Raw genomic sequence first — 16673 nt, 5'->3', positions numbered from 1 at the left:
TCTCAGGCATGTGTGCGATCTACTGCTGAAAATAGAGCTTTATTATTAAGAAACATGTAGAAAATAACTCTTTTCTGTCCTGAGGTTCTGCTGGGTTTCTGAGCACTACCTTAGCCTGACTTTCTCTCCCCATTGTTCTGTGTAGGAATGGGGTCAGATAAATCTGTTTGAATTCATGAGTTCCATAACTCCCAGTATGGGAATGTGGAACAACAATCAGACAGATGGCCCTCGGAGTACCAGACAGCTGACAGCCTCTCTGCTGAGGGTGCCTGAGATAGCCTCTATTAGGCTGTAATTTTGCTTATCTGCACCACTTTTCCTCACCATTTTGTAGGGTATTATCATATGTGAGCAGGTAACTGGCCTCTTCCTGTTGCCCTCTGGTAAGGAAGGGAGCAGAATATATGCTGCTCTTCTTCTGGGGACAGACCTTGCTCCTTTGCCTGCAAATCAGAGGTTTCAGCCAAAGTCTCTTGGAGAAGTAAGACTGGATGTTCGGCAGGGCCTAGAACCTTACAAAGGGGTACACCAGTACAATGAAGAACATATTTGCTGCTTGCAGACTACATATAATTATCATCTACTAAGTTCATACTATTGTACTGCATTTTATACTTGTGCTCTTTTCCTTAGAGACTCTTAGCTGGATATAGATTTCAGTTTTAATCCCTACTTACCCATTCTAAAGTCTTCATTAAAGCTTGAAAGTAAAGATTCTTCATTAACAAGAAAGACTTGATTCTTCCTCGTCCTTTGGCCTGTTCTTGTTTTTCCAGCATTTGTTGATCAATGAGAGCCAGCCTGACTGGTCTCCACTTGCTTTATTCTGCTGTGCAACAACGGATACAGGGCTGTCTCTCAGCAGGAAAGAGCTGTTCCCAGCAGCTCTGGAGGCAGTTTGCCTGAGATTGCAGGAGTGCAGAGGAATGCCTCATCTATTATGTGCAGTATGCAGAAAGCCACCAGAGACTGACAAATGAGTAGGATAATGTCTCCACAGCACCATAGCTTCTGCACCTTTTCTAAAATTAACTGACAACAAGCCTTTTGCAAATGTTCCAAACAGAAACAAAATTTGGTCAGCTATCCTGAGGAGGTAAGAAGGATTTCTTTTTTTTTCTTGAATTATAACAGTTGGATCTGTCAGCTGCATGTTATATAACAGTGATGTCTGATATACTCTAGAAGAAGTGTTGGAGAATAGCTCCCTGGTAAGAATGAAATCTTTATTTTATCTTTTTACCTCTAAGAGCCCTTGTGTGGATGTATGGGTTTATATATAGCTTTTTAGTATGTTCTCATAGTGGGAAAACATCCTTATACTAAAAAAATACATGCATCCATCATGATAGTTTAACTGAACCGATATAGATAAAGTAGTACAACTTTATGGTAGACCAAAGTAATACAACTTTATAGTATAGACCAGCCTGTAGTCAGGGGCAGCAATCATGTAATTTTTTAAGCAGATGGTATACTGCAAACCCCAAGCAACTATGGCAAAGTTTAAGATTTGCTTTACTATCAGAAGAGGAAATCTCTATTACATCTTCTAACATACAACGGGAGCCATGAACTTTAGGGGAATGAAACAAATTTGCCATAAACTGCATAGGTTACAATCGGTAAGTTAATTAACTTCAGTTTAGTAAATAATTTGTGTATCCCTAAATAGAGAAGAAGAGATAGGCTAGAAACCACTAGATACAGGGTGGAATATTTGACTGAGCATCAGATGGACTGTGAATTTGGGAGAATTAGAAAACAGACTGCTGGGGCAGAAAAAATAAAAACATAACATTCAATGCAAGTTGAATGATAGTATGTTGATTTTTACTCACTATGGCAGAATTCAGAGAGAATAACAGGAGTGAGGGAGACAGCGGAAGAAATTAAAGTGTATAGTTTTAAATATTTTATTATCGTGAATGATCCTCTTGGCATGCACTGTAGAGAAAAGTCACATTAGAACATAACGAAAATAAAATGGGCCATTCAGGCCTGGAATGTGCACTTTAGTGTCTTTTTTGTATAACCTATCACCAGTAGGATTAAAACTGTAAGTTTTTAAACATCTATGGAAACAATAGCAGTGACACAAATAAGTGTATAGTGGGAAGAGGAGGAAAAAGTGGCTCAAGTACGAACTTATAATGTACACATGTAAAGAAACAGTATTAATTTGTAAAGGAGGTGCAATTTGTACTCATCGTTCCTTACCTCCCCCGTTAAAACCCGATTTCTCTGCAAGAGCAAGGGTTTCCAGAGAGCGAGCAGGGAGGGAAGGTAGCTCGCTCTGGGGGTCGGGGAGCTGCGAGGCGGAGCCCTAACGGGCGCCTCCTCGCACGCCGCTCGCTGATGGCGGGGGCCCAGGCTCGCCTGCTCACGGGGATCCGAGGGCCAGACACCGCAGCCATCGGCTTGCGCTCTGAAGGGACAGTCGGGACTGGGGAAAGTGACTGAATTTGTCTTGGTTCGGGGAAAACTAACCTTCCCCCCCCCCCCCCCGGGCGGTTTTGGGCGCTGCCCCGGCCGCTCTCGGGGCTGCTCAGGCGCCGGGCGGGGTGGGGCGGGGCCAGGCCGCTGCCGACGGTTGCCGAGGCAACGGCGGGGGCGGGGCCGGTCGGCGCCGCTCGGCTCCCGCCCCTCGCTGCCGCCGCTGCCGCCGGGTGGGAGCTGGCGGGCTGCGGCGCGGCACCATGGTTCACCACTCGGGCTCCATCCAGTCCTTCCGGCAGCAGAAAGGTCAGTGCGCGCCGTCGTCTCCCCCCGGCGCGGCGCTGCGCTGCGGGGCGGCGGCGGCTGCGGCGGGAAGCGCTGCGGCGGCGTGGGCGCTCGCGCGTTCCGCGGTGTGCCGAAATTTGCATGGTGTTGTGGAGGGGTTTGGCTGCTGTTCTGAATATTTACCCTGCGGCGCAAAGGGCCGTGGCCGCGGGTCGGGGCCGGCGGCGGCGTGCGGTTTGAACGTTGGCCGTTACGGGCGCCGCGCCCTGCCTGACAACGGCGCTCGCGCCGCGCCGGAGCCGGAGCCGTGCGGGGCGTCCCGCGGCCCCGCGCGTCCCACCGCCTCTGCGCCGCGGAGAAAGTTTCCCTCCCGGTGAAACGGTGCTTCCCGCTTTTTCTCGGCTGTCGTACGCGTCACTTGTCCGGTTGCCGTACGCGTGATGTTGACAGGTGCTGTAACTCCGTGGAGCTTGCTGCTGCCGCCGTTTTTTTGGTTTCGTCTTGTTCTAATAGTCTTCGTAGCGTGCTATTATCTGAATACACGTCTTGGAGAAGAAGAAGGGCCGTATTTATTTGTGGGCTCTAGTGTTAAAAGTGAAAATACTTCTTTGAGTAGTAGTAGACAGTTCAGTCTTTGTTTGCAAATAAAAAGAGCTTTGTTGGACAACAAATATGAAGGTTAAATTTTCAGCAGTGGTTACAATCACTGTAAAATCTTTACTGTGTCTGTGATAGAAAGAAAAGGTAACTTTCTCAAGGCACTTCGATTTTCTTTTCCTGATCCAGAAACTCATATTTTTATTACAGCTTTTTTGTTTGTTTGTTTAATGCTACCTTAACTGATAAGATGAAATCCTCATTTCTCTTGTTACCAGTATCCCTTTGCACTGTTTCCTTTCATAGCCAACAAACTTTTTTTTTTCTTAGAGTTCAGTATGTCATGAACTATGATTTAATATGGTGTGCTTCATGCATAAATTATGGATTTACTTATTGGATTTCACCTTGTTCAGGTTCTGCTGTTTGAATGGTTAGTGAAAACTAAATAATTTAAAGCACTTACTCCATTCTGGTAGTTCCACAACGGATTTAATTCCTTGCTGTAGAGATATTGCATTTGATGCCTGTCTTATGTGCAGTAATGAGCAGTGCTGTTACAAATTGTGAAATGCCTAGTTCAGTCATGTTCAAAGTTAATTAAATTGTACAATAATTTTTCTTTTCTTCTTCAAATATAAGAAATGTGTTTATAAAAGCATCAAGTGACTTGGAGTCACAGCATTTATCCTTAATTTTTTATAAGAAAACATCTTTTACATTACAACAATGATTGGCTAGTCCTAGAGTCCCTAGTAAGGCCCTCTGGAGGGGTATAATAAAAAAAAAAAAAAGCCCGTAACTATATTATTTTATTTAATTGCTTAAAACCAAGCTGTGCTGTGTGATTTTAAAAAATTATCTATGTTTTTGACATTACTAGAACTTCATAATATCCTATGTCCATGAATGTTTTTAACCAATTATGTACTGAGAAGCTGATTCTCATTCTTTTCTCCTTATACTTGAAGAAATCCCGATGAAGGTGCCTGGCCAATCATAAAGCTTTGAAAGAGAGAGAATGCTCTTAAGGAGCTACGGAGCATGCACAGCACTGACTAGTATATTCATCACTTTCCCCAACATCTCATGGTATATGCTAAATCTTCCTGAATGAGTTTGGTCAGAGTTTTTTTGCAACCTATTGCCTTGGGATGGGGGAGGACAGCGTGAAGTCTTGAGCTAAAGGCTACGTGAAGAGTAAGCAAACATAAATCAAAATCAAGTATTTGTCATCTAATCATGAGGTGTTTAAAAGAGACTGAGAATCTGGTACTCTGAAGTTGAAAGACATTGATCTCTCAGCAGCAGAATGTGATAATGTGATATTATTGTCTTCAGTTTTTTCAAATTGGGTGTATTATATCATTCTACAATTTTAAATTATGATTTCATTTACTGTAATTTCTGACTTACTGTTGCTGATATTTTGACAAAATGTACTGTTTATATTTTCTAGCTGCTTACAAAACAGTGGCCTAAATTCCTTTTCTTTACAGAATCAGTGGTAATCCTCATGAAATGGTCAACTGCCCATCACAGCTGTGCCTTCTATGCTTCACTAGCATTAGGACCAAGCTTCATTTCTTTGGGGGGGGGGGGGGATTTAAAGGATGTTCTTCTTATGTTTGTTCTCGGTCACATGGGAAAACAGTCAACGAAAGTAGTATTTCATGACAACAAATAGAAATTAATTTTAACCTTAATTTTAACCTGTGTACCTACTGCCAGGCAACGTAATATTCAAACTAACTTGCTAAAGAGAGTTAACTGTTAAAATCCATGATACAATGGGTTAAAGAACGTTATTTTCCTTACCTACACTGAGCACAAGTAGTGGTTTCTGCACCAAAGCTGCCTTGAAAGAATAGGACTAAGTTCTCTGCTCTCTTTGATATCTAGGATTTCTCAACAGGGACAAAAAAAAAAGAGAAAAGTGTATTTATATCCTAAGGCTTTGGTTCTGATTAGAGGTTGTTTTCTTTCTTTTTTTCTTTTTTGCTTCTTGACAGAGTGAGGAGGTGTTCGCAGTAGGAGGTTGATATTATAATCTGCAACCGTGGTTTTGTCTTGCTCTTTGTTCAGATTGTATATGCAGAATGAAACCCTCAGTTTTCAAAAGCTGCGTTATAACACAAAATAGTGTTACAAGACATTGAGAGGTTTGAAAAAAGAATCTCATTCTTCTTCACCCCTACACTTTTTGCTGTACTTCACATGTCTGAAGGTATGCCTATCAGAAAGAACAGTGTCTGTCCTAAAGGTGGACTAATGCCCATGTGCGTGTCTGTGCAGAGTAGTGCATTAGATCTGTTGAGCCATCTGTATAGTTCTTTTGTCACTATTTTTAACCTGTGCTGTGGCAGAAACTGTGAAAGCTTTTTCTGAAATTACTTTCCTCAGTAACGTTCTCAAAGATATGCATTTTATTATTTCATATACTATGTTGTACCTTTATACTTTTTTATTTCTTTAAAGGTAACAGAGATGACTCAACCTATGGCCACCTAGGAATTACATCATAAAGAAAGAAACCTTTCTTATTTTTTAGCTTTTTTTCCAAACATCCTCTAGAAGAGGAAAATCTCTACCCTCAGACATTAATAAGTTCTGCTTAGAACTGCTAGGTAATAAATGAATAGTTATTCAGAAAGGACAAATAAGAATGAGATAACGCTGATGAGGGCAAAGATTGTCTCCATAGTCTATTTGGAGTTTAGTAATTCCAGGGAAAGACAGCTCATTAGGATTTGATATCTGATCTAAATCACAGTTAAACACAATTTATTTAAATGCAGGACATAGAAGTATACAGTGACCTTACACTAGACTTTGTTTTCTGGAACAGATCTGGGACTGGTGCAAAGTAATTGCTTGGTTTATTAGGAAACTCTATTAAAAATGATATGCTTCAGAAGGAGAGATAACCTTAGGTTGGGAAGGGGCTCTTCTTTATGAGATGCATGATAATCATTCACTGTGAGTGATTTCGGAATGTTTCTGGTCTGACTGAAGGAAAAACCTATGTTTTGGGTACAGGTCAAGGCAATAATGATCTTTAAAAATTTAATTGTCTTTAATCCTTATATACAGACTGCAGTTTCCTACATATTCTGCTGGGTCCTTTTATAGACTGTTATTGTTCTTTTTAATACCTTTATCAAATCTTTCTAAGGAAAGAGCTCCAGGCTTGTGGGTGAAGGGGGGAGAGAAGTTTCTGCCTTAAAACTGAGTTGCTTTAGCATAGTGTATGAATTTTAGGAACTTGAATTGCTGATTAAAATCCAGTGCCTACTTCCAGGTATGTTTCACTCTTTCTGTTGAAGTTGTGCAACTGGGCAGAAGGGAATTCAGTAATGGAGAGAGCCTGGGATTGAGAAGGAAATGCAGTATGAGGCAGTAATCAGACTCCTGGGTTCCTATCACTGATTTCAGGGGCTATTTCTGTGCCTTAAATAAGGACTTTTTAATTAGGGCGGGGATGGAAACCCAGGCCCCTGCTTATTGATCCCTGTCTTTGTATCCATGAATTCTGAATTCTTTTCTGAACAGTAAATTATCTGAATGCGAATAACATCCTTAGGCATCCCATGGAGTTTAGGACTGAGCCCCCAAATTACGTTACGGATTTATAAGTGACTTATCACCATTGGCTACTGGATAGAAATAAGCTAAGGCTATTACGAGGTCATCCTAACTTTTCAAAGGAAGCAGTGGGTGTTGCTGTTGGGATCTTCTTTAATACATGCTATGTCCTTTCTGAGAGGGCTGATTTAGCTGCTCAAGGGATTTATATTGACTTTGTGTGACTTCTGTGCAAGTTAGATACCTCCGTAAAAGACGTAATCCTAGATCTGAACTTCTGATCACTACCAAATACTTCGTTTAATTTATTATGTTAGCTATCTGAAGTTGTAGTGTGGTTTAGATGGATTGAGGGTTGGGTTGAGAATCTCTGAAAAGGGTATAGTCATTCTCCCTGCATGGGAGCACTTGTTACGTCATTAACTGATCTTTGTAAACTGCTTTCAGCTGCTTAGGGGAAAATCACTATTGTAGAGTTTTGTTGCTGTTTTTTAATTATAATTATAAGATCTTAACGACCTGCTTTCTTTATAAAATAACTTGTGAGTATACGTTTAAGTTGTGAATTTAAGTGAGAGTTTATAAATATCACATCTTTTTTATATTGCTCCAGAGTTGGCAGTGTTCAGAAACTTGGAGCTCTAATTAAGCCTTTTAGATTTTTCACAGAGAAATCCCCAAGGCTGTTTGATACTTCAGTGGCACCAGTGGACCAAGTAAGCTTAGTTGATCAGAAGAGACTGACATGTACAGAAAATCTCAAAGCTATCCCCATCTTGACTCTGAAAGCTGAGGGTAACATAGCTATTAATATGCACCCTTAAAATATCATATTCAAACAGTGCCATTTATAATGCTCTTTCAGTGTATTGAAAAGCAAGGCCCAGGTTTTTACACCTGAGTATATTTATGCCTGTTTTTGTTGCCCTGGTACTGCTACACAGCTTAAGATACACTCTATCATATTCAAGCTGACATCTTGGAAGAGCCCATAATATGTCTTTTTATTCCAGATTGTACTGTTGTAGGTTGTAACTTCAATAAAATATATGTAATACTTAATTTAAAATAATCATTAAATAAGTATGATCTGTTTAACTACCTTACATATGCATGTCTGAATGTTGTAGTATGTAAGTTAAATATTGTGTTTGTGTTTTTCTTCACTGAAAAAATATTTAAAATTAGAAACCTAAAGAAATTTGAAATTTTGTCACATAACTTTTGTCACATAACTCTACTATCTGGCTACAGAAAACAATGTGATGGTAAGATGTCTTGGTATTAGCTTGCTATGTTTTATTTAAGTATAACTTGAGATAGTATTAGCTGTGGAAAAACCTTGTACCTATTCCCAAGCTTTTCAAAGCTTCCTAGGTAATGAGCTGTTAGAACATGCCCCCTCCCGCCCTCATAACACTGATTTTCTACAGAACTCTCATTTTACCATCAGGTTTATATTTCATTGAGTACCACCGTAAAATTATAAGTTTCAGTTCTGCCTTCATATTTTGATTAGTGTATTCTGTTTTTTCGTCATTTTTGAAATCTGTTAAATGTGGAAGATAAATGAAAAAATCTGCCAGTGTAAGCTCTGTTAAATGTTTGTCATGGTTTCAGAATAACTGATTTGTTACAAAATTTGCTACAAAATTAGCAGCAGCCAATATATTTTATAATTAAGTGTATTTTACAACTTCAACAACCAAGAGAAAGTAAAAAGTCGTCTTAACTAATAGAACCAAGAACACTGCCTTCCAAGCAATGTAGCTAGCCATGTAACAACTGAAAAAGTAATGATTTTTTAGTGAAAAGTGGAAAAAAAATAGCCACTTCTCTATCAAAGATATTATGATAGCAGAAGCTAAGTGTGTTAAATCCTTATGTTTGCTGAGCAACATGTAGATCTCTGCTTTTCTACTTGGGCCCATCTAAGCTGATGAGGCTGTGTTGTCTTGAGTGGGCACTGGATGAAGTTTTCAGAAAGTATGATACATGGGATTATGCAGGATAAAAATGTGAAATTCCCTTTATCAAACTTGTTTTATAATTAGTTCACTTTTATATGTTCTGAAATATATGTTATGGAGATTACTTATTTAAGATGGATTTAACTCAAAGCTAAGCCAAAGCCTACAGCAACGTGACTTAACATCCCAGAGCCTCTATGAATGGAAATTTGTTATGTGTTTCTCTCAATGAGATTCTGAGTCTGCCTCTGTTTGCGTTATCATCAGGCTTGTGAAGGCTTGAAGCCAGTGTGAAGCCGTTCCTCACTTAAACGAGGAATTGTTCATTCATCTAACTGATGAGGTCACAGTTTAATTCTCAATTCCTTTAACTATTTTAAATGTAATTTTGAAGCAGCTGACCTCTTAGCTGTCCTTTTGGGTCATCTTCAGTCTGAAAACATCAGGGAAATAGTAACAATTCTGTTACAACTATTTGACCTACTCAAAGGTAGGAACTACTGAGAAAAAAGAAATCATGAAAACATTCTGAATTAGACCCTGTCTCTGCAATTCAGGAGAAGGATGTATAGTTTGAAGCACACCTGCAAAAGTCACTTTTGAACAACAGAATGCCACTGTTTGTGGGGGGTTTTGTTCATCTCTTTAATAACAAAGTGGAACAATAAGGCACATAGGATTTTTTGCTTCTTGGCGTTAATTCTTACTGCATTTCTGGATAGCACTAGTAGCTCAGGAAAACACAAACGAACGAAACTGCAGATCTTTCAACTCTACGTTCAAAATTTCCTAAGTACATCACAGTTACTGAAGAGCTGTAACTAGTCACCTACACTCCAGATAGAAAGCTTGCCATCGTCACAGCAGTTGAGTTAGAAAGTGTTTGAAATGTCTTATTCTATTTACTACTTGTCTGATATAGCAGAATTACTCTTGGTCAATAGGTCTCTACTCCTTACCATTTTGTTTGTTTAGTAACTTCCTCAATAGTATCTCTTGCTAAGTCAGAAGGGCTGATGCATAGAATATTTGTTTTCTGTTTTCCTTTCACATCATTAAATAGGGAAGTCCAGTATTTCTAATGAAGTAAATTTCCCAAACCCTTAATCAGATTTTTAGAAAAAAATTAAGTCCTGTTACTTTTGTATCTTCAGGCTATTGTGAGGCAGTCCGTTAGCATTTTTTTCTGTGTGGTTGTTCTACAAGTAATTTAATAGTGTAGGAAAATAGAGGAGAAAAAAAAAAAAAAAAAAAAGCAAAGGGAATTAAAGAGGGAGAATGCTAGGAGAAGCAGGACATCCTAAGAATTTCTGAAACTTATGAATGTGTTAAGAGATTATACAGAGGGTTTTTAAAGCACAAAATATTTAAAAACTAATATAAATAGGTGAGTAATGATGCAGAGTTGCAGAAAAGATAGATAGATGAAACAATACAGATAATGAAAGCAGACCGAGCATATTAAAAAGTTTGTGTAAGCAGTACTACTTAATGTATATATTTAAGTAGGGCTGTACGCTGGGGATCTGCAAATATCTCAGCACAACTCTCTTCACATAAAGCCATGTCAGCAACAGCAGCTTCAGCAATGAGTATTGATTTCAGAAAGTCGGTTGCTAAAAGAAAGGGGACAAGTAACTGTTTCCAGACTTCTAAAAAGGTGATACAGAGAGTATGTGAAAAATAACAAATATGAATGTACATAGAGCCAAACACTTCAGAGAGATAAACAGATACTACCTGAATGTAAATTGTGTGTGTCTGAATACATTGCATGGGGTATAGAACTGGATCTTTCAGCTGAGAGGAAAAGGCAAGACCTATGTACTACTGTTTAATCTCACATAAAAGGTGTGGGTTTTCTGTTGGCACTCTCTTTAAAATTGAAGTGTGTAGTAAAATGTATTGCTGAAGTCTAAACAGTGTAAGTGGAGAGGCTTGCGGGCTTAAATTTCTGTGTTTTGCAGAAACCCTCCATTTTGTTGATATATTTAAAGACAGCTATGAGATCAATCCATATATATATACACACATATATATATAATTGAATTTTAATTCATAGTAAATATTCAGTAAACACTTGTGCATCTCTGAAGGCTGATCATATGCATGCAGAGAAACTGCAGAAAACCAGCCATCTTTCTGCAGAGAAACTGCAGAAAACTGTTCTTTCTGTCTGTCATTTCAAAGCTATTTAGGTGAAATTCCACTGAATACTGTAACATCTAAAGGGTTTTGCATCATTCAGATGCAGGTTTTTTTAAGGTTTTTCAAAGATGTAGACAAATATTCCATCAGGGTTTATAAAACTGCTTGGCTGCCTAACCCACAGTAATCTCGAGGCATTATATACCTAGTGCTGTTTACAGGGTATTGGAATCCAATGCACTCCAGTACATAGATCTCTAAATATCTAAAAAAAATTTTTAAACGAGGAATCTGTCTTCATCAAGGAAGTCAGTTCTTTCTGAAAATATGAATTTAAACCTGAATAGCTATTCCTGATTAACTCTTGTATAGGTTCATTCATTGTTGTGTAGGTGTATCTACACCTAGAGTTAACCTGGGATTCTCACTTAGACAAGCTCCGAATTTCATCGCAAGTTAACTGTATCATTTATAGATAGCATGTATATATCATTGAAGTAACTGCAAACCAAACAAGACACAAAGCTGGCATGACCTAGTAGAATAACCTTTATTAAGTTACCTTGTGCTAAGCTCTGTAACAGTATGCTTAAAGCTCTGTCTGTGTGAGCATACTGGCCAAATAGGTTGAAGTTGACTGGAAAGGCACACGTTTTTGTTAGGTTATGTGATAAAAAGCTCATCTGCACACACATAAAGGTGCAGGGGAAGAACATTTTGGGATTGCACGAGACTCATTGTAGGATGTTTAGGGGAGGAACCAAGGCAGAAAAAGGGAGGGATCATGGTGCTTTGGGGAGGAAAAAAAGGTAGTGAGGTAGAGGGATAAGGGAATAAAAAGGACCTGTCACAATCAAACAGAGCTGGTCAGTACACTTGTCTGGCCATGCCCTGTACCTGATTTGTGCAGTCTGTCCTCTCTCCTTACAAAATTCCATTTATAACTATTTTCCGAGGTGAGGGGCTCTCTTTTCTGTGTGTATGCATGTGTGCGGAGATCTAAACATCAGCAACTGGAGTGAGACCACAGATCATAGGGCCCATGTGTCTGGTGCCAACCACTGGAGCAAGTGAGGGTGTGCATGTCTGTGTGTGACTGCCAGTGAATATCTGGACTAGCCAGTGAGTAGGTTAAGTGGCTCTAATGGACTACCAGATTTGTCAACCCCTAACATCTTTTCTTGTGAATAAGTGGAAAAAATATTAAAACAAAAATATGATGTTATTTTACTGTATTAGCAACTGTAATAATTACAGAAGCTTTTTTTAATGTGCAAAAATCAAGGATTTTTCAGTTAGAATACTTTGCTTTGCAGTGTGCTTATATTACGGTATTATAAATAGGTACTGTTGTCTATCTGGCAACCCCTAATGCATTGACCTGGCTGTTGTGAGGTATCTTGGCATATAGGATTCCATAAAAAAGGAGGAGGAGGATTTTCAGTACCACAAATAGTCCACAGGAATAAATGAATAATGCACAGGAGCTTAACCATGTTGCTATTTATAATTGAAAATTTTCAGAAATGCACTTCTTTGAAGTTGCTGTTTTAGAAATCCAGCATCTACATAAGATGGAAAAACTGAGTGAAAAACAGGCTATCATAAGTATGCTTCTAATTACTGTTATCCTTGTTGCAGCTTAGTTGGACTCAAAGGTGTTTCATGGTGAATGATTTGGTAACTGTCTTGAGCATTCTTGAACAAGCATAAAAATTCTATGGTTATAGCCAGCACAGAAACCCAACGTACTTGTGTTGGTAGCAGTGATATTTCAGTAGATATACCTGAGAATTTGGTTAGATTTGCATATGGGTTTTAGATATAAAGAAGAAATAATGTATCCTGTAACTCATTATCAAATTTCAAAAATAGATGAAGAGGAATTGAAAAGAGTATATTAATCGCCTAGCAAAACAATAAATATAAGAACAGGTTAAAGAGATGAGAATGATGCTTCAAATTTTCACTTCATGTGAAGAGAAGTTCCCTGATCTTCATCTCCTGGAGTATAGAAGCTTTTTCCATGGCTGATGCTTGCAGGAACTATGATTTAGGATGCTGCTCTGAAATAAATATAATGTGCTGTTAGGGACCAATCCCAACTTTCTATTATTTTGTACTGCAGGAAAGGCACTTCTTCAACTTTCTCTTATTTTATGTTATAGGAGTGCTAGAAATAAACATGAGATTGACTTGTATTCAGCAATACTTTGCAGCAGGTAATGATGGTGTCCATTGCTTAGTTAACCAGCACATTGATATGTTTGTGCCTGGGAGACCTTTGCAGAGCTGTTGTGTTATTTCCAGTCATTGGAGGAGAATGCAAGTAGTGTAAAGTAGAAGGATTAAGATGGAAGCTCACAAATGGTAATTAAGCTAGAAAAGAAATAAAATATTTTTTAATATTTTATATAAAATATATAAATGTTCAGCAAAATGTTGCTGATGTCTTATCAACTAATTTTTAGCCTGAGAATTCATGAATATTTTAGTTTTTCAAAAATATTTTTAGATTAATAATGTTTCCTTCTTAAAATGAAGCCTGAGTTATACTTAAAACAGTTATTGTAAATTAGTTGGGGATTTTAATTCATTAATATAGCTTTTACATTGGTCTGCTTTTCATTGTCAGCATATACTGCTTTTCTGAGTGATTTTTATACTGAAAACATAAAATGTAATATGCTAATATAATTAATTAGGCAGTACTTAATAAAGTAAACTTTTTAAGTCATATTCAGGTTCTATATTTTTCTTCTGTAGTTTGTAAAATGAATTTTTAATTTAATCAGAACTTAGTGGAAAAAAAATCTCAAGATTTGGCGAGGGGCGGAGACAGGGTTTTTAAGATACTGGGATTTACTAAGTGAAGAGCAATGACATTAATGCAGAAAAAACTTGCTGTGGAATCATACTGAGAAAGCTTTTGAAAGAAGCTAAGAGACTGTAATGCACTTTGACAACAACAATAACCAGATATTTGATTATGCTGTCTGTATGGACATCAGTAAGAGAAGCACTTCAATTCCTGTTGAAATAGCTGCGTTGTTGTTTTCATTAGAACATCAAATATATTATACTGTTGAGTGAAATGCCCCATGGAGTTACCTGAGTTTGGTCTAACCCAGCCACTCTTTCTGCATATTGCTGTGCAGTGTCCCTCGGAGAGCACTTGGTGGCTGCCCCAGCATGGTTCTGCACACCGGTTTATCACGCTTGCTTCTTCTCAGCAAATTGCTGAATCCCAGAGTCAGCACTGAGTTGCACAGAGTGCTTTCATTTCTGAGCCGGTTCTTAAATACTTATTGGTGTCATTACATGCCAAAATACATGATGAATTCAGAAATGCTAGTTATTATGGTAGATCATTCTCATGAGCAAGTTGCCATTAGTGCATGGTGTGCTCCTGTTTACTTAAGTTTGTGTTAGAGTTTTATTCATCTATTTTGTAACACTGGAATTAACAGTTTGTTCCTTTTAGTCTCAGTACAAAAGAGTCAGCTTTCTCCCAAATTGAAATGTACTGATAATTGCTTTGTTTTCAAAAGCAAAAATGTAATTTGTTTGAAAAGAATTGTACTACTTCTCGTTACTATTATCTGAGCACTTTCACAAGGAACCAGTAGCACTGTCCCTTACAGTGCTGTGAAACCTTAGTGAACTTACGTATGGTATTCTGAATATTCATACGGATTGTTTGGGGGGATAAAGAGGAGGAGTCTGGGGAATACACAAAGTGTTTTGAAATTGAGGTCCATAAGAGCCTGTATGTTGATGGAAAGATTTTCTTCAGAAGAAAACAGTGCTGTGTCCTAATGACTAGGGTTTGGATTTACCTGTTGTTTGACAGCTTGCTTGTCTGATGTCTCTGCTTATAACTTTGTTCCATTCTGAGCTGCTTTGTTCTGGAGTGAGTAATGGGATAGACTGCACGTTTGGTTTCTGAGGTATTTGGGAATTGGCCGTTGGCGATGTCTTGTGTCTGGCTTCCAACAGTAGTAACACTGTAGTAGTAATGATTACCTAGGGATATAAATATGGCAAGATTTGTAGAGAGATGCACTATCTTTTATTGTTTACCTTTCATTAAACTTAATGATTCCATCTGGGAAGATTTGGAAACAAAAGCTTTTCTTCAGATCACATGGGACTTTCCTAAGGCTTTCTTATTCTGTTATGTTTCTCACAAATACATTAGTTGCTTGAGTAGATATCCTCCATCCTGTCCTCCCCCAGGTCTTGCATCATTTCTCTATTATTAGGAGTGAACTGCTAGCTCACCTAAAAGTGCAGAAGACAGGAGCTGTGCTTGTTACTTATTAGAGTCATCACCTGGTTAAAAATAATTCATTTGAATGATCTAGTGGCCATTCATAGGTATTTGCTGTCAAACATTCATCTCAGCTGAAGGAACCCAAGTTTCTTAACAAGCTGGAATGGAAAAAAGGTACTTTAAGGAATTGATTAAACTTGTTTCTCAGTTTAAGAAGGGGGGGGGGGGAGGAAGAGGGACAAAAGTTCCCCAAACAAATCTTCCTTTAACTTAGAACAGCGTTTTTACCAGTGTTATATTGTCTGAGGGTAACAATAACCACTCCAGTCCAGCATATGTTTTCAATACTTTGACTTTCAGAATTGCCTTGGACTGCTCTGAAAGTCTGCTAGTAAAAGGAAAAAGAAAAATGTCTTTGGTATGGATGCCTAATGATAAGTATAATCAGTAAGAGTATTGGGGACATGACTTGTTGACAAAATGCCACCAGGAAAAAGAGAATCTGGGAAAAGAGAGAGCAACCCCTGGAAACTGGATGTTTTTAAGATGAATATTAAAACCAATTTGTGGAGTCTGCCTACCAGATTTCATATTGCAAATATGTGATGAATGTGTTGGACAATATTCTGTATAATACATTGAACAGTCTAGAGGACACTTCTTTAAAACAAGGAATGTTTTTTATGTGGCTGTTCTTTATTTGTTCAGCTCTTTTATTGTCTTCTAGGCAGGCATACTCTATATGCCACATAACTTCTCAGAATTCACCCATACAGAAAGAGCACTCAAGGTATACTTCAGACATACTTCGGAGTCTTTTTTTTAGCTTAGAGCATTAGTTCAAGAATATGAAAATTATTAGGTAAGAAAGCTAATAGGAGAAATAGCACTGTGATGCTTGTCCATGAATTAATAATTAAAGGGGAAAAAGGGTTTTACAGTTAGAGTACTGCAATGGGAACAAAACTAAAAACTCTGAAGCAGTGGATTTTTTTTAAAATCTATTGTAGAAAAAATTTATGTAAAAATAAATAATACTTTTCTTATTTTCTAGCTTCTCACTGTGAACACTTTTCCTGTTCACACTGAGGCTCCCAGAAGAAATTAATTTTAAGAAATTAGCTCAGAATCCTATGCAGAGGTGGAATAATTAGGATATCATGATTTTAATTTTCTTTCTGGTTGTGGTAATCATTTGCTGGTTTCTACTGCCAGTCACGTTCTTTTCACTAGAGTTTTTTACAGGCTTTTTTGAAAGCTGCGTTGGTGAGACTTGGTTGGAAGAGTTGATCAAATTTCAAGAAAGTTCCAATCCCAACAGAATTTGGACTTGTGGAATCATGGTTCTGAGCATTTCTCACCGGTTCTAT

The 16673-nt window shown here is 38.2% G+C and overlaps 1 protein-coding gene across 1 annotated transcript in view; it reads left to right on the top strand.

Moving 5' to 3' along the window:
- Positions 1 to 2666: 2666 nt before the first annotated feature.
- ANO3 (anoctamin 3) overlaps positions 2667 to 16673 on the top strand; it is a 150252-nt gene continuing 136245 nt past the window's right edge. The window contains exon 1 of the mRNA XM_067296237.1: positions 2667 to 2748. Within this exon, the coding sequence (XP_067152338.1) occupies positions 2703 to 2748 (46 nt within the window). The 5' untranslated portion in view covers positions 2667 to 2702. The remainder of the gene's footprint in view (positions 2749 to 16673) is intronic.

Source organism: Apteryx mantelli, chromosome 4, assembly GCF_036417845.1.
Source record: "Apteryx mantelli isolate bAptMan1 chromosome 4, bAptMan1.hap1, whole genome shotgun sequence".
Lineage (NCBI taxonomy): Eukaryota > Metazoa > Chordata > Aves > Apterygiformes > Apterygidae > Apteryx > Apteryx mantelli.
The sequence above is the reverse complement of the archived record's forward strand: the minus strand, read 5'-3'. Positions and strand labels throughout refer to the sequence as shown.